General features: G+C 32.9%; 2 protein-coding genes across 3 annotated transcripts; both read left to right on the top strand.

The window, feature by feature from the left end:
* Nucleotides 1-6,871: 6,871 nt before the first annotated feature.
* LOC111998905 (uncharacterized) lies at nucleotides 6,872-12,128 on the top strand. Of its 2 annotated transcripts, none has more exons than XM_024031024.2 (9): nucleotides 6,872-7,169; nucleotides 7,507-7,659; nucleotides 7,912-8,024; nucleotides 8,175-8,253; nucleotides 8,918-8,946; nucleotides 9,332-9,425; nucleotides 10,339-10,428; nucleotides 10,573-10,762; nucleotides 11,441-12,128. In XM_024031024.2, the coding sequence occupies exons 2-9, from the start codon at nucleotides 7,507-7,509 to the stop codon at nucleotides 11,923-11,925; spliced, it is 1,233 nt and encodes a 410-aa protein (XP_023886792.2). In that variant the 5' UTR covers nucleotides 6,872-7,169; the 3' UTR covers nucleotides 11,926-12,128. The 2 variants fall into 2 exon arrangements, with proteins under 2 accessions (XP_023886792.2, XP_065634067.1); XM_065777995.1 differs by having other exon boundaries at nucleotides 6,872-7,290.
* A 5,500-nt stretch (nucleotides 12,129-17,628) lies between these two features.
* LOC111998882 (chloroplastic lipocalin) lies at nucleotides 17,629-21,158 on the top strand. The gene is made up of 5 exons (XM_024031007.2): nucleotides 17,629-17,854; nucleotides 18,696-18,819; nucleotides 19,335-19,574; nucleotides 20,042-20,332; nucleotides 20,801-21,158. The coding sequence occupies exons 1-5, from the start codon at nucleotides 17,781-17,783 to the stop codon at nucleotides 21,077-21,079; spliced, it is 1,008 nt and encodes a 335-aa protein (XP_023886775.1). The 5' UTR covers nucleotides 17,629-17,780; the 3' UTR covers nucleotides 21,080-21,158.

Here is a 21,158-nt window from a genome sequence, read left to right as displayed (position 1 = left end):
AACAATGAAGTGCAAAATACTATTTAAGTGTAATTAGATCAAATCAAACAATTAAACAATTATTTGTCCTCCTACTATTATCAGATATAAATAGATAATCTAATATTCTAATATAAACCACATTATTATATATAATATTATTATTATAAATAGATTTATACAATATTTTTTTTAAAGGTTTTCATGGGCTTTTAAAAACTCCTGGGCTGGCTAGCTGGGGGCCCGACCTAAAAACCAAAGGGGGCCCAAGCTAAAAAACCAAGGGCCTAAGCCTTTTTTTTTTTGAAAATTTACATACTAATTTTTTTTTTTGGGACCCGGGGGGGGGAGGGGGGGCCTAGCCCCCTTTGCCCCCCACCTAGGTTCGTCCTTGTATGGGATGTGAGCCCAACGAGCCCAATATAATGAATTTGTAGAGAGTGAGTGAAAGAGCTGGACTGTTTGTGAATTGAACAACAATCAATAAAGATTTAAAAGATGAACAAGTACAAAAATAAACTTGAAACTTGAATAAACTAATGTCCGAGGAGATAAACTATTGTTTAAAAAGCTAATACAATTCTTAAAACTATAGTAAATTTTCCTTCTTCTTCCCTTCCTCTCTTTTTCCATCCCTCCCTCATGAGAGGTCTTTTGCGTTATATCGTTTTCTTTCAGATTATCTTGATCGTACACTTGTTCTTCATCTAAGCATTCACTTGAGTATATGTCCCATCAAGTATCTTCTTTGATTCTCATTAGTGGTGGTAGCTAACACTGCACTGTTCAGGGGTCTTTTCCACATAAATGCAGCTAGAAAAGTTGCTATAGTGCATTTAATGCGGTGGTAGCAGTTTTTCTTTTAGATATTTCTCTATTCTTATCATCTTTATGCGTACCTAGAGTTCATCCTTATTGTTGGAACTTCCTAGAAGGTCATCCAAACCGCCTAGGTATTTGCTTGACCAATATTCCTCATATCCGAGAAGGATACATTCCTCGAACTATATTCCTCTATCATCTCCTTACATGATTCTTCACTCTAGGGCCTTTCCCATTCATTTACTCATTCTAGGACATACTCACATTCTCAAATAGGACCCAAGGTCCAATATATGAATTTGAGGTTTTATCCCCACAAATCTTATTATTGGTGTAAATATAAATTTCAATGAAAAAGTATGTCATGTTCTATAAAATTGGTTATTCATATATATATATATATATATATATTTTTTAAATGTATGCATGAGATAATCTATTGCATCACAACAACAAAATTACGTGACTTTTGCTAAAATATTTTTTACTAAAATAAATCAAATAATACTCTATCAAAGGGAAGGGACTTATTACGTGACTTTAAGAGTTGACAAAAATATAAAATAACTATTAGGAGTTTTCAACTTAGGTAAAAATTTTAATATGTACCTAATTATGTTTATTTATAAATACATCTATACAAATCTCAAAAGGGGATGTTATTTTATAGGTAGTTTGGATGATAATTTTTTATTTTAAAATGGAATATTCAAGTAGGAAAATAAGGTATGAACTTATTTATACATTTATACAAACATCAAAGGGAAGGGAAGTGTCATTTCATCCGTAATTTGGGCAGGTTCATTTCATGAAACATCAAAGGAGAATGTATAATTTATCCCCTTTTTTATAATTAAAATGATTTATGTTATTAAAATATTAGTAAAACTGATCACGTCCTAAGATGTCCAATGCGGTTGTAGTAAATATTCTATGTGTTGAATGGTTTTAAGCGTATGATTTTTACTTCTTTATTTGTGTTTGTTTTGGACTTTTTAAACTAAATTACACTCTAACCCTTAAAGTTTAGTGTTATTTTATTTTAATACATCAAATTTGAGATTTTTTTTTCACTTTTACTCTATCTTTTTTTTTTTTTTTGAGTAAAACATCTAGTCTTTAGACAAGCAATTATTGAAGCTTGCGTTTTGAGGCACAAAAGGAGAGATAATTAGTCAGAAATATGATGAAACCACAATTTAAATATGAAATCAAAATTAATAGAATCAAAATTAATAGAATCAAATTAATAGAATCAAATAGAAATATGATTTAATTTTTCTTTTTTTTTTTTGCACCTATAGTGAGTGTTTGACCTTAAGTTAGGGAAAGCAGAAATTCAAAACTAATATTTTTGAATATTTCCCATTAAATTTTTTATTTATCATATAAACTATATGTTCTCATTTCTTAGTTTGTTGACTTCTTTTGGTTTATATATACACACACGTGTGTGTGGATAAATGTTTGCTAAAGATTTTAGGATAGGTGCTATGTATCACCTCTTAACTCTTGCTTCTTGGACGTATAGAATTTGGATTTTGCTTTTGGCGGTAGGCATATAAATAACGTTACCAACAGGTTCAACACAAAAAGAAAAACAAATATTGGACCAAAGCAGATCTTATAAAAATATATAAATACATATATATATAATATATATTTATATTAGACAAAGGCTTCTTTTTCTTTGAGTCTCCCAAAAAAGCTATATTGCCATGCTTCGAGAACCTAATAACCATTCAAACATTCTAGAAGGCCATTAATAAGTTACCCATTATACTGGGTTCCGTTAATAGTTTAAACTTTAATTAATGATAATTATAAAGTCTCTTGTTATTTAATAAAAAATTTGGAAGACCTTCACCTATAAAAAAAAAAAAAACTATTAGTGTCTTGATCGGATAAAAAAAAATTATATATATATATATATATATCATGATTGAACCTCATAAATTAAAACTCTATATAAAAATAAAATATTACCCATTATATTTTGGCTAAGTAATATACAATAAACTTTTTTTTTAAATCACATTAAATTAATAAATATAATAAACTAAAGACCAAATAAGAGGATTTGTGAAAAATAAAAAGGTTCAATTTAATTAAAAAAAATTGTTTACATAAAATAATTTAATCATAATTTACTTTAGCCGAGTTGTTTTAATCTAATAACATTTGTGAAAGTTAAGTTCTAATTAGTTAACACTCTCTGAAGATTAAAATGCTAATATGAGGAAGTAAAAGCATTCAAAATTTTTTTTTTTTTTTTTGAGAAGAAGATCATTCAAAATTTGATGTAACAAATTTTTTTTTTTTTACGTTCTATGAAAAGTATAATGTTTCTTTTTTGCTAATATACAATTATATATATATATATATATATGTTGCATGGGTCTTTTAGAAGTTGTGACATGCATTGCAAATTGCAAGAGTGATCCAGAGATTCATAAGCTGTTTGGAGCAAACGAATCTTGTTATCTATTTGGAAGGTTTTCAAAATTTGGTGCATGATTATGACCATAACCAATAAGCCTAAAAGCCGTTCAATCAATCAATGGGCCTAACCTCATCACTCATGCTTAACAACTAAAACCGAACTCATTTTTTTACCACCGCACTCTCTTAATGCGATGGTTACTTCATAAGTATAAGTGCTCGTGGGGTGTGGGGTGTAAGGTATAAGAGTCAGAATTTAAGTCTCCAAAAGAGAGTTTCATACATATATACACTTAGATTAGACCAAAATAGAATTTCTATTTTGTATTCAAAAACAACTAAAACCAAACATATATATGGATCTACCTATGCTCATAATATGACTATGAGTAATCAAGGTCAAAGAGACAAGACATAAAGATTAAACATGAATTTATCATATAGCAATAATTGCAAGCAAAGATTAATTAACGAGGGATTTTACACGTTACCTAGTAAATAATTGCAACAAAAGTACTCCACTCAAAGTCTCAAACCCATCCCGTCAAAACTTTCTAACAAAATGCTTATATTTTGAAACTATCTAGCAAAATGTCCATATTTTAAACTCAATTTTTTAAAATCGAGTTTCAATTAAAAATTCGATTTTTAGAAAATCGAGTTATGTGAAATCAAACTTAAAAAAAAAAAAAAAAAAAAATACATTGAACTTAGATTCTATGTAAAATTTCTCACATTATTCAATTTTCATCAAATCGAGTTTTTAATTGAAGCTCGATTTTCTAAAAATCAAATTTCAAAACAAGGGCATTTTGCTAGATAATTTCAGAACAAAGACATTTTGCTATATCTTTTGAGCAAAAGAGGCAAATGTCTATTTTGGCGGTATGCTTGTCAAGAGATACCCAATTATTTTTACAACCCATCTTTTTAGGCCTCTTGGCCATTCCTATAACCAGGTGGATACTGAATTTAATTAGCAAAAGTCACCAATAATTACAGCTTGGGATATGGGTGGAAAAAAAAAAGTAATTTAAGTTTTGAATTTAAATTAAAACAAATAGCAACTTACCACTTATAATCTATTATGAAAGTATTGTGAAAATACACAATTTAAAGTTGTTTCTTGACATTTTACGAGTTTCTATTTTTCTAATCACATGACTTTTGGTTTTCAATTATTCTAATTAACTATCTCATTCATTTTTTATTTATTAAAATCATTAGCTAAAATTAGTTGCAGGGAAAGACGCACTAAAATGCTATAAATTTACTTTCATTTGAGTAGTCTTTATAATATTTTGATGGGAAGGGATGAAAGCAGTTGATTAGAACAATTGGATATACCATGTAATTGAAAATTTTTAGTTAATATATATATATATATATATGTTATGTTTAATTTTTATTTATTGTTGGCAAGGCGATTGGGTGAAATAGGTAAATGCCCATTTTGGCAGCATGTAGTTATACATGATACAACAAACCAATAATTACTATATAGGAGGGTTTGTGATAAGATAGCAGTGGAATTTCATAAGGTTGGAAAAACTTATACATTGTTTTGAGTTATGACTTACGACGAAAGGACCAAGGAAAGGAGGCCACTCAAGCCACACTTATGAAATTCTGCCTTTCCCATATATGCCATTAAAGAAGCAACTGTATTAGCACGTGGATTAACACAATCAAAAGAGTAAGCAACAAAGAATGGATAGAATGATAGAATATCATAGGTAGTGATTTGGTGCAATCATAGATAAGTGTCTTTTAACAAAAGTGATAGACCGTAGTTTCAATTTTGAAAATTGGTGTCCGTTTTAAAAAGTGTATTAAAGTATATTTTTATTTTGAAAATATAAGAAAAATTGAAGTTTTAAAAACAAAGCTAAAAAAAAAAAAAGTTGGCTTATAATATTGTCCCAAACACACAATTAATCTCTTTAAAAAAAAAAAAATTGGGTATAAAACTATTCATCAATAACATCTCCTAGACCATACAAAAGTAAGAGTTTAGAATATTGAGCATGATCTTTTGAAATAGAGTACAAAAATTTTAGAGATCAAATTATATATTTGGGTAAATTCATTTTAAAGCCTATAGTCTAAGGTCGTCAGAAATGAAACCCTGAAGTTATATATATAAACCTATAGTTTTAAAAATTAATTTTTATTTTGATAAATTAAAAAGTAACAAATTAAACCTCACATGCACATCTAAGTAAATGTTCTAATTAATTCAACTAATAAAGTATCTTATTTTCAAATAAGAGATATGTATTTTAATATCTGTTTATACTAAAAACCAATTAGTATCTTATATTTGATGATAAAAAAAAAAAAAAAATTATCATGATGCGAATGTCATAGATTTGAAATACTATTGTGTGTGTGTGTGTGTGTAATTACACTTTCCACCCAAAAAACTATCACCCCAATTATATTTAACTCCTTGAACTATCAAAATGCACGATTAACCCCCTTTATTTTAAAATAATATAGAGAGGGTAAATTAGTCTTTTTAATGTTAAGTTTCATCATATTTAACACCAAAATACACAATAAGGGATATTGAAATATAGTTATATCCCCCCAATATATATAGTTATATCTTTAGGGTTTTCTTTCTAAGAGGAAAATAATTTTGGGGTTTTAATTGTGCATTTTGATGGTTCATAGTGTTAATTGAGGTGATAGTTGATAATGAAAAAGTGTAATTTAACCCCCCCCCCCCTAAAAAAATTGTGAATGAGGAAAATGTATTTGGTATCAGTGATTTCAAAATTCAATAAATGAGAGATATGCTCGCGAAAAATAATTATCCTACTAATAAATGAAAGACATGTATTAGTGAGTATTTTTTTTTTTGGGTGCCGACATGTTTCTTGTTTCATTGGATTTTTTTTTTTTTGGTAAACAGGAAATGACATTCAACTAGAAAGAGGGAACCAACTCAGGACCAAGCCTGTTACAAGGAACACCGTGGTAATCAGCTTCAACAAAGGAAACCAAGTCCACGGGTGGAACAGAATGCATAATAAACTCTAAATCTTGAGTATAACCGGAGTTCGCTAATCGATCCGCACATTTATTAGCCTCTCTAAAGATATGATTGATACGAACATGAGGAAGTTGGGAGATCAGGTACTTACAATCATCAAATAAAGGATAGATAACTGAGTTGCTATACTTGGGATTCCTCAGTGCATCAGCAAGAGCCTTTGCGTCAATTTCAATGATAATGGCAGGGAGATTCATTTGCTGACAAACCATCAGACCATCCCGAAGTGCCCAAATTTCTGCCGTGAAGCTATTCACGTTGCCTAGCTTCCTAGCAAAGCCAACCACCCAGTTTCCCAAGTTTGATAATGTTGTGTCACATTCTTAATCGCGTCACCTTCACTTCAACATGCGCCATTGCCGTTTAATCAGTTTGTTGGGATTTAATTTTAGTATACTCAATCGACCAACTTTCTCAGAGTCACATATGATACAAAATTTTTTGTTGCGGATAAATTTTAAAACTTATATTTTAAGTTTCACTATTTTTCATTTCAGTTTTTTTTTTTTTTTTTTTTTTTTACACCCAAATTTAGACTTAAAAACATTATACGTTCAGTTCCCTCCCCAGTAAAAAAAAAAAGAAAAAAAAAGAAACCATCCCCAAAATCCCTACCCTATCTCGACTAAGAGAAAGAGGGAAGAAGAGGAGACCGAAATTGAGATCGTGAGGGAGAAGGAGATTGAGATCCACAGAGAGAGAGAGAGATAAGTATTTTCGGAAACCCAAAGACAAATCGACTTCGGCGGCTCCAGGCTCCAGGGAGCTATTTTCCGTATTTGTTATCATGGAAAATCTTTGCTGCCGCTGAATTGGGATGTTTTGAAACTTTGAGGACTGAAATAAAAAATAGTGAAACTTAGAGGTGAGTTTTAAAACTTGGCCTTAATTAAAATAAAAATAAATAAAAATAAAATTTCGAACCCCTACGATATTCAATCAACCATAGCGTTTTCGGGGTCAGTCGCTGGCTCTCTGGTCATCAGGTAAACCATGATTGCTATGCAAAACCATTCGCTGAACCCTCATTAATTTTTTTTTTCCTCTCTGCACCTAACCTGTTTGATTAAATGCCCGACTGAACTGTCGCTTAGTTTTTTTTGTGCTTTTGACATGTTTTTAGTCCAATTGTGTTTTTTTTTTTTTTGGTGGGTTTTGTTACAATACTGAGCAATGTATGTGTGTGTAACAATCATGTACAGATGGATTCTATGGATTCAGAAGTTGAAACTCTTGAGCAGAGGTTAACGTCTATGCTTGGGCAGCTTCAAGTAGAGTGTGGCATTCTTGAAAGAATGGTATACAAGAACAAGAACCAGCATAGGCGTTGCTTGTATTTCCAGTATCTTTTGAAGGTTCGTAATTCTTTACTTTCCTTTTAAGAAAGCTTACCCTTTGTTTGGTTGATGTGAAAACTGATGAAAAGACAAGAAATTAGAAGAAATTTTGTGAATTTGTTGTAAATTGGTTAAGTTTACTGGCGGGTTTTTGTTAGGTAGCATATAATGAACAATGTAGGAATTAAAATTTTATTTCTTTTTGGTTCCTGGGCAATAATGGATTTCTAATGGGTTTGTGCACTTGACCTTACTTGTTTTGGATGCCAGGTGAGGAGGGATATTAGACTTTTGCAATCAGCTAAGTTGGAGGAGTTAGTAGGTTCTTGCTTTCTGGTTATCACTGGGAAGAGACCTAAACAAAAGGTGCATCTATTAGAGAGGTAAAGTTTCTCATGCTCCATTGAGCCTAATAAGTAAAATTTACTCCCATATTTAAGTTTTGAATGTTTACTTTTCAATGGAAAATGTTCATAGGTTTGCTCATATAGGTAACATGTTAGTTTCTAGTTATTGATTCATTTTTATCACAGTTTAAAGAGAAGAAAATGTGATGGTGGAAAATATAATTTTATGGAACGACTTCTGGGAGCTGCACGCCTACTATCACAGGTTTGGTCTTGCTTTTCACTTATAATTCCTCTTTTCTTCTCTGAACTTAGCGTTTTGTGCAGCTATTGTTCATTCTCATTACTGCCTTTTTTAATAGCAAGGTTAGAATGACACATGGATAGAACTCTCTCTCTCTCTCTTAAATACTCAAGCTACTGAAATAAATGTTATATGCTAGATGTTTGTCTTTGTTTATTAATAAAATACCCAATCCAAATAATCCAATTGTGTGTTTTTGTTTGAAAAGATCTAAATCTTTTCTTTTGAACCATATGAAGATGTGATTGTCATCAGTTTGTGAAGTTTAATGGTTAGGCAACTCTATTATGAGTGCACTCAATGATCATTCAAGGCATCAGCTTACATTAAATTCTTGTGGGAATTAGCCTCAGAAAACGTAATTATGGTGTCCAATAGAAGTTTTGATACATCAAATAACAGTTTAATATGAAAAATATGAAGCAAACCCAACAATGCCTTACTCCCAACTAAATTGGGGTCAGCTCCTTGGCTTTCTAACTATTTGGGAGGCAAACAAATTGAATAATGCTTCTACAGTACTTCATGCTGCAACTAATCGTACGATTTAATGAGTGCATTAATGGACCAGTTTAGCTTGGATTACTTGATTGATATACTGATATAGGCTGTGTTTCTTTTGCAGATGGTTGAGCCAATGTTGAAAGCAGCTACGTATCCTTTGTTTATTGATTAAATAGTTACTTGTACATATTGTATGTTTATAAAATAGAAAATACTTTGTTGAAAGTTGCCCTGTTTTACTCATAGTTGGGCTTTTTTGTCTGTTTTTTCAACTTTTAAGTCTTTTTATTCATTTAAAATCAAGCATCTATAGAAATGAAATAACTAATTTCCCTTTTTCTTATCATGAAAGAAAAATATTTTCCCTTTCTTTTGTTTTGGCACCTTTAATTGGGCCATTTTTTTGGCATGCACTCTGTAACTTTGATACTTGTAAACAGTTTATTAGCTGGATGATGCAATAGTAAGTTTCCAACTTGCATAATATTTATTTAAAAAAAATTATGTAATGTTTTCACCCTTGACTATTGTTAAGTGAGATATCTATCTTGCTTGCTCGATCCTTTTTTATTGGATTTTCTCTGACCATTTTGGCTCTACTTGCACGCCTTCGAGTTTTGGTTCAACAAGTAAGTTTCTATTCTTCATCTAAAACTGAATCAGAGTTGACAATTCTCTGGAGAATTCAAGCCACGTTGTGTTGGTTTGAGGCATACAACCTTTTTAATCGAGTTGGTTTATGTAGGAGCCCCATCTAGAATACCCATATTCCTAACGTAAGAAATTTGGATGTTATATGTGAAGAAAAAGGCATAGATGCTTGTCATGGGTACACAGTGTATCTTCCAGCAGCAGTTAGAAAATGAAATTAAATGAAACTAGGCTTTTTATCAGGCAAGGATCCCTGCTACCCAACTAAGAAAGGAAGTTACTACTCTGGACATAGTTCTTACCCATCTATAGATGGGTTCTTTTGCCAGGAACCTTGTAACTCAACTAGTACATTCTGGTGTATCCATTGGAGACATCCAGGGTTCAAATCCTTCTCTTCTCCAACTATTGAATTATAAAAAGTAAAATAAAAAAAGATGGGCTCTTTTCTAGAAATTGTGGCACTATCCTTTTTTTATTATCTTTATGGATACACGATCTAATACATTTGGGTATATTATCTCTTTCTCACTCACTCTCTCTCTTTTAATGAATAAGTAAGAATTTTATTGAAAGTAGTTAAAGAGCACATCAAAGTACACAACCTGTGAATTTGAGAGGGACCAACAAAAATGACACTAATCAAGAATTAACTGTAGCAAATTATAGAATGAATGACCACTTAAAAGTAACCTTCCAATTATATTCAAGGAATGTCAGAAGATCCATCTTGTAGCTCGTTTAATTCCTTAAAAGTGTCTAGCTAGTGCAGTCTCTTATTTCAGTGGCTCATTATTTTGGAGTTGAAGTTCTTAGATTTGTATTGGAGCTTCCTGCTCTTAGTGTGTAACTAAGCTGTGCTTTCCAATTTACTTGTGTTCCTTTTTACAGATACTACTTGATGTTGTTTCAGTATTCAAAATGGTTTCTTCTCTCGCCCAGAAGAAGCAATCAGTAAAGATTTCCCAAGAAGGAATTGAGGTTGGTACCTGTGTAGGTGCTATGAATTCTTCTGGTTATTTTATTTTATTTTTTTCTCTTTTTAGATGGCTTTTTGCATATGAATTTCTTTTCTCGTTTTCTTACCTTAATTTTTTTTTTCTTGTCTTGTTATGACCCTTGCAGATCTTCAGGGAATATTATCCAAACAATGAGGAGTTTGCTACCCTTGAGTGTGTATGGAAATCAGATAAGTTTGTATTACTTGAGAGGGCACATAAGAGCAAGACTGGAAGTCAGGAGGGGGATCTCATAGAAGACATTTCTTTAGGAGCATCTGCTGTGAAGTATCAAAGTATTGAGTCTTTTCTTGGAGGTAAGCATTTTCATGGCTTCCCTCTTTTATTTTTGTCCTCACCCCCTCCCTCTTTCCTTATTCTTTTCTAGAAAAATTAGTTTGGTGTAATTGCATGTTCTATACGTCTTACAACTTCCTATGCAGCAAGAATATTCTTCATTCATTCATCTATATCATTTACACGTTGTGTTTTTTTTATTCTGATGTAATAAGATTGATATTGCTGCTGAATTTGTTCATCAAGTAATCACAAACAGTGGCTGTCCCTGCTATAATTGACTCTGGAAATTCATTGGGTGAAATGTGTCTTCATTGAATAATTTTACCATCTATTGCTGAAGAGTGATTTACCAGGGTCTGATAAATTGTGTACAAGATCCAAAGGAATTCCACGTACTCAAGGTTACAGTTTCCCTGGGTTTATTATATGTAGTGAGGTCCTAGGGCTCAATTGGATTGTCAGCAGACTCAAACACTAACTCCATGTGTGTGTATCCATTTGGTAGGGTAGGAACCAGATAAATATTATTACTTCTAATCATGAATCATAATTTAGTCTGTCATAAATATACTACTAAATAGAATGTAATTCTGTCTATAATTTCTAGTTTTCTACAGCTGGTTTCCTGCTATCTGCTTTTTTATGGGATCTTATTGCTATTGTTTTTCACAAAGTCCTGAATGGCTCTTTTGTAGACAATGAAGTTGTTCCCATTAGGGTTGATGCAGCCCAAACGGACAAAAAAGATCCATCTCATATCACGGAGAACAAGACTGATTTACTGACAGGCTCTTCCCTGGAGAGTGACGATGGGAAGGCAGTTGAAAGCTGTACAGAAGTAGGAGATGGGAAGGCAGTTGAAAGCTATGCAGAAGTAGGAGACGGTTCAGGCATTGCAGCTGCCCCAAGCAAGAAACTTCCACCGGAAGATGATTTGCTTACAGCCACAAAGACCTCTACAAGTTCAGATGTGTTAAAATCTAAGGCCGGATCAAGAAAAGTAGCATTTGTGTCGGTGAAAAATCCTCCAGCATCAACAGCAAATGTGAAAAATCCTCCACTGTCAGCCACCAATATTACCACATTCGACTTCAAGGAAAAAGAAACCAATACTGATAAAATGGAAGATCCATTTTTCAGTTTGCTCAGTGGTGGAAGTTTAAAGGACAGTCTCTTCTAGTTATTATTATTATTATTATTATTATTATTATTATTATTTTCATTATTATTTTCCCTGGAAGATAGTCTCTTCTAGTTATTAATCAGCTTAGCAGGCAATTTTGTTACTGAAAATAATCTCATTTATTATTCTTTCCATATTATTCTTTGACTTTAAGGTAGGGGAAAGCAGTCTAAAGAAATCCCAATGCCATCTTCTCAAGATATTTTGCTTGGAAGTCAATTTTAATATTCATTGATTTAGACACTGCACATATCTAAAGAAATCCCAAATTTAATATTAAAGTATGGCTTATTTAAAAAATTACAAAATTATTAGAAATTACTAAAAATATTAGTATATATAAGTTTTACAAACTTATTATGCCACGTAAATGACTTAAAAAATAGTTTTACACATCTAGGTGTCCTTAACATTTTGGTAAAAATTTAATAATTAAAAAAATTAAAAACTTCATATTTCTCCCCTCAGCCTTTCTCTCTCATGTTCTTCGTCTACCATCTCCTAGAAAATACCCACTATCAAACTCTAATTCAACTGACTCATTTGCACAATATTAGCGTCTCTTATGAGTCAGAATCAACGATGAATAACTTTATTCAATTTCAAAATATTTTCTAAAGTCCCCCCTTTTGTTTCAATTTCACTAGGGTTTCAAATCTAAATATAATTTTGATCTTCTTTTCAAACCTAATTCAAAATTTCCACAATGCATATGAAGCCCTATGGAAAAAGACGAAAGAGCAACAACTCCATATACCACCAAATCTAGATCCTATTTGAATCGACTACAAAGCAATGGATTACAATTGTTTCAGATACTAATAAGTTATAAGGATTCAAACAAAAAATTAGGTGTGTTATTTGAAAGTTCAACAATTAAGGCATGAAAGTTAGAAATTTTCAAATATTTGAAGAATTTTAAGTATTATATATAGGTTTTATTATCTGGGAAAAAAAATGAAAGAAATATTGGTCCTTCTTCTTTCTCTGCCCTGAACTAGTGGCAGTCATTGTGAGAATCATTGTTGCTTGTCACATTTGTTGCACTCAAAATCTTCTTTGTCATGGGTTGCTTGCACCAAACCTTAGACTTCTCTTAGCTCTTGATTTTTGTTGAGTATTCCCAGCATATTTTGTTGGCTCTGAGGTATTCTGGCAACTTGATCGGAAAACTGGAAAACGGTGAAGTGAAAGGGAAATACTTACATAGGGAATTACTTACATAGGGGAAGAGAGGGTGGGGCTGAAGCCAATATATTTTTTTCCATAAGAATAAATAAAAATCAATTAAAAATGACATAAGACACTTAAGTTGCCACATCAATTTGTAAGTACCTTTAGTAAATTAAAAAATGTTACATCATTATTCTGTTAGCCACATAGACAATCTCACTAACGATAGTTAACAGAAGGACTAATATCACTTAGTTTTAAAATTTGAGGGATTAATAGTGCTCACTTGAAACTTGAGGGACCAATTGCGCTCATAGGATAAATTTCAGGGACCAATAATGTGGTTTCGCCTTCTTTTTAAATTGGATGTTTGTGCCAAAACAAACGTTGGATTTGAAACAGTGTATTAAATTGGTACTGGATCAATATTGAAAATTTCAAAAGGAAACTTTGATTTTCTAATTCACAATCCTTTGGAAACTTAGTGACAACTTTGTTGAACCTAAAAGAGCGTATATTTCCTGTAGGGTCAAGAATTGTAGCCCAAACCCAAGAAATATGGAATATGAGCCCAACAAGCCCAATACAATGAATTTGTAGAGAATGGGTGAAAGAGCTGGGCTGATGTTGAACTCAACAACGTCTAATAAAGGGTCAACAGATAAATAAGTGCAAGAACAAATTTGAAACTTGAATAAATTGTTGTCCGAGGAGACAAACGTTTGTTTATATAATTCTCAGAGTTACAGTAAACCTTCTTTCTTTCTTCCTCTTTTCCTTTTTTCTTCCCTCTCCTTTTATGAGAGGTCCTTTACCTTTATATAGTTTTCTTGTTGTCTATCTTGATCATACACTTATTTTTCATCTAAGCATTCCCTTGAGTATATGTCCCATCAGGTATCTTCTTTAGTTCTCCATGAGTGGTGGTAGCTGAAACTGCACTGTTCAGGGGTCTTCTCCACATAAATGCGGCCAAAAAAGTTGCTGCAGTACATTTAATGCGGTGGTAGCAGCTTTTCCTTTAGATATTTCTCTCTTCTTATCATCTTTATAAGTGTATGAAGTTTATCCTTATCGATGGAACTTCCTGGAAGATTGCCTAAGCCACCCAAGTATTTGCTTGACTAGTATTCTTCGTATCCAAGAAGGATATACTCCTCGGACTATATTCCTCTATCACTTCCTTGCATGGTTCTCCAGTTTGGGGCATTTCCCAATTATTTGCTCCTCCTCGGACGTACCTATATCTTCAAATAGGGCCCAAGGCCCAATATATAAATTTGGGCTTTTATCCCCACATTTCCCATATAAAAGTTTGCATCTAATCATTATGAGGCATAGAAGCACTATTCCACCATCTCCTTAATAAAATAAGTAAATAAATAAAAATAAATTAAAGAGAACAAAACAAAATATTATAAAAATATAAATTAAAGTAGTTGTGACGGCTATTTGAAGTAGTGAGGTGACTCAACAAATTATAAAACCGTTTAATAAAGGACAAAGTTTTCTTTCAAACTAGGTTGGAGGAAAGTTCCTCTAACCTATTAGGTGACAAGTTAAAAATTAAATTATTCATGTATACTTTTAGTAACATGACTTATTTAATAGTCATGTGATTTACTTAAATAATTTAATAAATTGTGATATCCTTATACATGTGAACGGTCTTATAAACCGACATGTAATAAGAGGAGATTTCTACTTAGTTTAGAGGAAGATTTTTTCTTTCAATAATGATGATAGAAAAAGTGTTCATTATCATTGATTTATCCATTTATGTGTTGTTGATGCTCATTTTGAGGCCCAACAGCAGGAAGAAGCTCAGTAATATGGGCAGAGAAGAGTTATTAGATTGTTAGAAAAATCATTAACCCTGAATGGCAAGAACAATGGTTCATAGGCCCATAAAGTACATAAATGGGCCTTGAGGAAAGTAAACGGGCCTAAAAGAACTTAGAGAGAGAAATAGTAAACCCATGGGCATTATGTGATGTAGAAAAGTGAGAATGGGCTGTATCAGGCCCGAAGTAATGAAGTAAGAAAGTAAGGGGTTAATGGAAAACCCATAAACCCCAAGGATGAAGGATAAGGTAATCGGACCAAGGAAACCCAAAAGAGTTAGTAAAAGCCTATGGGTATATAGAATTAGAAAATGGACCAAGGATGCCCAAGAAAAGCAAATAGGCCAAGTATGCCCAAGAAGAAAGAAATGGGACAAAGGAGCCCACAAGCAATGTAATGGGTTAAGAAAAGCCCAAAGTAGCATAAGTATAAGTTCAATGACCATATTAAGTCATTGAGAGAAGAATAGGCAGCAAACCCAAAGAAGCCTAACAAGCACAGGTTAAATGACACCACAACAAGAATAGCAAAAAGATTGCGGAAGGAGCAAAGAATGGGCTGAAAGGGGGAAAACCCACTATCAAGCAAGGCCCAACCCTTGAAAGGAACAAGCTAATAAAGAATGGAAAATCAAAAAATATTTCACGCCATAAGAGGTCAAGGATGAGCGGAAGAATACACAGACGAGCCTCTAGACCACGGCAAACGCATGTGCAACGAACAAGCTTTTGGTATACATGGGAAGTGGAGCACGCGCAAGGCCCAGACACCACCAGCCTATACCCAGCCAATACAGGAGTGGTGGGTCATGGGTTAGAGGTAAGAGAGGGTATGGTTTAGTAGAGGGGAGAAGGGAAAACCTATTCTGGGGTTCCCGCTTATATTCTTTTGGGAGTGATGTCCTATTGGGATGACATACCACCCAAAAGAATGAAGGATGAGTTAGAATCACTAGGTGCATGCCATGAGGGATAGTAGGGGAGAATGCCACGGTAAGTAAACAAACAAAATAGTATTCTTTGTTTGGTAATAGGCAGTGGCACACCTAGCAGAAATAAGTGGTGGTGGCTGGACAACTGACAAACTAGTGGGTAGTCGAGAGGAATACCCTAAACTAGACAAAAGTGGTTAAAGAATAAAATGGTAAAATCAGTCACAACAGACAATATATAAAAGGCCCTCGCCGTGCACAATATCATGACAAGAACAATAGCAACCACTAGGAGAGAATCACAACACTACTATCGCCATAACACCACATGAGCAAGCATTAAGAAAGAAAAGAAAAGAGAGGGAAAGAATCAAAGTAACAAAACGGAGAGAAAAGAGAAAAGAAACATAATGTAAAATAGTAGGCATGCACCAATAGGTTAATCCATTCCCTCCCTCTAAAAGCCTACCCTTTATCGAGGATAAAGAACCCGTTTGGGCACAAGCTATTTAGGTCCGTCACCTCAAAGTGGGTAATTTCTACGGCAGGATCATCTTGTGGGGTTATCCACGTTGAGGAAATGGTTCCCTCCTTGGCCTCTGCCCCGTAACAAAATTGAACACAGCAAACTGATCTTTCATTCTTTGATTTTATCACTTCTTGCTATTGTTTCTTATTTTGTCTTTGCAATATCACCTATAATGTGTTCATTTTCCCTATTTTAACTAAGGATCCCTTACTTGTTTTGCCTAACAAGAAATGTATTTCTTTTATTATTGTTTTATTGCATTTATCTACCATAACTTTTCTGTAGCAACTTCATATGTCATGGGCATGTGACTAAAAGTTTCGGCAAACGAGGCATAATTTGTGCGTAAGCCGGACCACGGTGAGTTGCAACTGGACCGGTCACGGCTTTCTTATCCAGAACATTTGGGCCTAGTACAGCAGAAGACAGTCCAAACCAAAATCACAAAAAGGCCCACCACATGTGTCTATTTTGATAATTAACATTAAATTCATCAACTATCTATTATATTTTTATATAGGTTTAAGTTGTACAAAAATAAAGTATGGACAAAATTTGGCTATAAATTTAGTTATAGTTAATATATATATATATATATATATAGATTTTTTTTTTTGGAGAAAGAGTCAATATATTTTTATCAAATGTGATAAATCTATTATTTGGCTATAAATTTAGTTATAGTTAATATATATATATATATATATATAGATTTTTTTTTTTGGAGAAAGAGTCAATATATTTTTATCAAATGTGATAAATCTATTATTAGATTACATTTTCTTTTTACATCATCCATGTTTAAAAAATTTCTAAAAGATAAAAAAATCAATAACTATCATTAATTAAATGTTTAAATTTCAAAATTTTGTAATATAAAATTATGTATAAAAACAAGTTTATAAATTGAATTGTAAATAGTATTTGATTGACACAAAAATTGATATACAAGTTAAAAACATAAAAAAACACAAAATCCAACTACAAGATTTTCAAAAAATGTTAATTTTTTCCGTGAGAGTCGTGGCCAAACTGTGTCGAATGAGTATATTCGTTTAAGGGCCTGGCCGACGTAGGAATAGTCAGACCAAGACGATGATGTGTCAAAGGATTTCATTTTTGATTTGTAGTATCTGGTTGAAGAAAGAGCTAAACGGTAGTTAATAGTGGATGTAATGTAAGATCACTGTACAACTAGACATGTGACCCCAGAAAGATATGAGTCATATGAACGACAAAACAAGCACAACAACACACACACACACACACACACACACACACACGGAGAGTCAGAGAAACTGAGAAAAAAAAAAAGAGTTTGTGACAGTGGATGTGAAGACTCTGAAGCTTAAAAAAAGAAAAACAATAAAAGAAATGGTACAAGTTCTTCTTCAGTCATCACCACTACTCCTCCAATGTTGTTCCTCTTCTTCTCCTCCCATTCCTAGGTAATCATCTAACAGTTTTGGCTTTAAAAAATTGCAACTTTCATGCTCTAAACTTATCTTCTTCCTGATTTCTTTGTTAATTTTATTCTTTTCTTTTTTGGGTTGATTTTTATTTTTATGTGCTTTGTTCATGTAAGAGAGAAGAGATTGTGAAATTGGATATGAGGAAATTAGAGAAACAGAGAGAATTTGTGAAAATAAGTCAAATTTGATTACAATGGAGATACATAGGTTGAAGGTTGTAAACTCTACACTCTTATGGTAAGGAATGGTGCAATGTGAAATGGGTAGACATCTTTTTTGTGAATCTGTTTTAGTAAATGTGGGAAAATGTTTTGGGTATTGATGATCAATACGTATGGACTATGTTTCAATTCTGTTTTGTTTTTTTCTTTTTCCCACTCTCAATTTTTAGGAATTTTTGTATGGAAACAGTTAATGATGGCTGGTGAATCTTCTGATTTTTATGTAAGTGGAATAGGTTGAAGGTAGTTTAGAATTTGGTGGACTAGATTTTGATATCCGGGTAGGACTAGGACACAATCAATGGTGACAAGTCAAATGTGATTGATATTTGGAGTGCATCATCTATGAGGCACTTAAAGGTGTGAAGTTTTCACATAAATTTTGGCCGTACTCCATGCTTTTACTTGTAATTCCCATGTGCCACTGAAGAACTCCAACAGGCCAACCATGATGTTTTCCCATCTTTATGTAGTTCCAAGTACATAATTACGTGTATTGTCTCTCCACTTTCTGATTCATGAACAATTAGGATATATATACTCTATGTGTTTTCCATAAAATTTACAGAAACGACAATATTTTGCTGCCCAAACAGGGCAATGGGAGGAAAAATAATGTTCAAGTTCTCTTCTGAGCAAACTTTATCAAGTAAGCGTGTGACCAAACATGTACTATCTGGGCTTGCTGCTTCGTTAATATTTCTATCTCAGAGAAACCAGGTCAGTAAACAAGATACTGTATGTGCTAGCATTGAATGGTTGGAATTTTGATGCAGAGTTCCTAACTTTAAATGAAGGCCTCTATTTCCTTCACTACTTGGTATGTAATAAGTTGCTATGCATAGAAGATAGGCATAGAGAGAGGGACCAAACTATTGTCATGGGCTCCATATTACAAAGATTATAGGCCAAAATTTACTTATGGTAACAATAGTTTTAATCCCTTCCCTTCCAAATATACTCAGAAGCTTGTTAAAAAGAGATAGTCTGGCTTTACGTTTGCTTTAAGTGCTGATTTTATTGGTATTTTTCTGTACTGTTTTCATATAAACCTTAAAATTTGAAGATGTTCTAGTTGGGTTGATTTTTATAATTTATAAGGAATCTCATACCAGATTAGATGGGCTAGTGAACTTGCAAGAGCTAGAGATACAAGATTATTGCAATAAACTAGGCAGATATCTCCATATGATGAACATGATCTGTTTCTATATCAGCCTATTTTTCGTGGGCAGGTTATTGCGGCAGATTTATCTTATCGCCCCAATATATGCCAGCTTGCTAGTGCACCAGATGGTACATTAACTCTCCCACTTGTTGAGGGGTCTGATGAAAGAAGTGGGATGCTAATGATGATGAGAGGTATGACAGCCAAGGATTTCAACCCCATTAGATATTCTGGAAGATGGTTTGAGGTTGCTTCACTCAAACGTGGATTTGCTGGACAAGGTCAAGAAGACTGTCACTGCACTCAGGTATGCTAAGGATAGATATGATAGTGACTTGCATTGAAGACTGTCACTGCACTCGCGCTAATGTGTATCTATCGAGATAGTGGTTTGCATGACAAAATTAAGCCTATTTTCTTACCCACTTTAGTACATTTCTAATTGGCCCTTCATATCCAAATTTATCATTGTATGAAAGCATAAAAGACGTGTAAAAGAATCTCCAACTTCCTGGTTGACAAAAGAAATGTTGGGCTGTAGCTAGTTCAAGTGGCAACCACTTGTTCGTCCAGTGCAGCTCAGAGATTCATTTTGTGGATGATGCAATAAAGGAGTTATATTGGAATCCAAAACATATATTTATATTCTGGTCTCTAAAATATATAGGGATCTTTCTTTGTCCTATTTATAAAAAAATACTACACTGGTCTTTCAGTCAATACTTAATGCCTACAGATTTCAGGTGCTATATATACTTATTTATCAAATTACAGGGTGTATATACATTTGATATGGAGTCACCCTCTATCCAAGTCGATACCTTTTGTGTTCATGGGGGCCCCAGTGGGTATATTACTGGCATTAGGGGAAAGGTTCAGTGCCTTCCAGAGGATGATTTGGAGAAAAATGAGACTGAGCTAGAAAAGCAGGAGATGATAAAAGAGAAATGTTATCTTCGTTTTCCAACATTACCATTTATCCCCAAGGAGCCTTATGATGTGATTGCTACTGATTATGACAACTTTGCTCTTGTTTCAGGAGCAAAAGACAGAAGCTTTATTCAGGTAATTGTATATTAGGATAAGACAATGTCAAGAACTTGTTAGTCATGTTTATTTGTCAAGTATCACATTGTTGTCACTTCTTTCATAGTCAGTCAAATCTTTTTTCTAGTTATGAAGGTTATAAGAGTAGTTGATGTAAATTTGTAGAGGGAAAACTCTGATGAGAATGTTGAGCAATTTCAACTATTGCCATTGCTATTACTGGACTTTGATAACTTTAGAATAGAATTGAGTAGCAAACATGTCAACTTGATGTATTCTAATGGTTGTAATCAGTAATTTGTTTCAGAACTGTCCATATGTAATTTGTCTTTCTTTTTGATCATCCAAATTTCAATAAAGTATACTCATTGATTTTAGAGTGTGATCTCATAATATTTATGACCAATCTGTTAATAAATGTTGTTGGCATCCAATATTGAAAATCTCCTTATTTAAAGTATATTCTTTGGTATCAATATTTTTCAGATCTACTCAAGGACACCTGACCCTGGACCTGAATTCATTGACAAGTACAGAACTTATTTGGAAAACTTTGGGTACGATCCAAGTAAAATCAAGGATACTCCACAAGACTGTGAAGTAATGTCAAATGGTCAGTTAGCTGCAATGATGTCAATGTCTAGAATGCAACAGGCTCTAACAAACCAATTTCCTGACCTAGAATTGAAGGGTTCTGTTGAATTTAATCCATTTACAAGTGTATTTGATACTTTGAAGAAGCTCCTTGAGCTATATTTTAAGTAGTACTGAGTTCAAACAAATTGTGGTGTTCTTTTATACTTTACACTGACAACAGAATACACCAGATTATTTTTCCTATAAA

The sequence above is a fragment of the Quercus suber genome, unplaced genomic scaffold (assembly GCF_002906115.3).
Source record: "Quercus suber isolate HL8 unplaced genomic scaffold, Cork oak 2.0 scaffold_171, whole genome shotgun sequence".
NCBI lineage: Eukaryota > Viridiplantae > Streptophyta > Magnoliopsida > Fagales > Fagaceae > Quercus > Quercus suber.
This window is presented reverse-complemented; position numbering and strand designations above follow the sequence as displayed.

What these genes read in the sequence shown, in the direction of transcription:
- LOC111998905 (XM_024031024.2), top strand. Translation starts at nt 7,507, where the DNA reads ATGGATTCTATGGATTCAGAAGTTGAAACTCTTGAGCAGAGGTTAACG. An exon ending in ATTTCCAGTATCTTTTGAAG is followed by an intron (nt 7,660 to 7,911) that starts GTTCGTAATTCT and finishes TTTGGATGCCAG; the next exon opens with GTGAGGAGGGATATTAGACT. An exon ending in CTGCACGCCTACTATCACAG is followed by an intron (nt 8,254 to 8,917) that starts GTTTGGTCTTGC and finishes TTTCTTTTGCAG; the next exon opens with ATGGTTGAGCCAATGTTGAA.
- LOC111998882 (XM_024031007.2), top strand. Translation starts at nt 17,781, where the DNA reads ATGGTACAAGTTCTTCTTCAGTCATCACCACTACTCCTCCAATGTTGT. An exon ending in TCTTCTCCTCCCATTCCTAG is followed by an intron (nt 17,855 to 18,695) that starts GTAATCATCTAA and finishes CTGCCCAAACAG; the next exon opens with GGCAATGGGAGGAAAAATAA. An exon ending in AAGACAGAAGCTTTATTCAG is followed by an intron (nt 20,333 to 20,800) that starts GTAATTGTATAT and finishes AATATTTTTCAG; the next exon opens with ATCTACTCAAGGACACCTGA.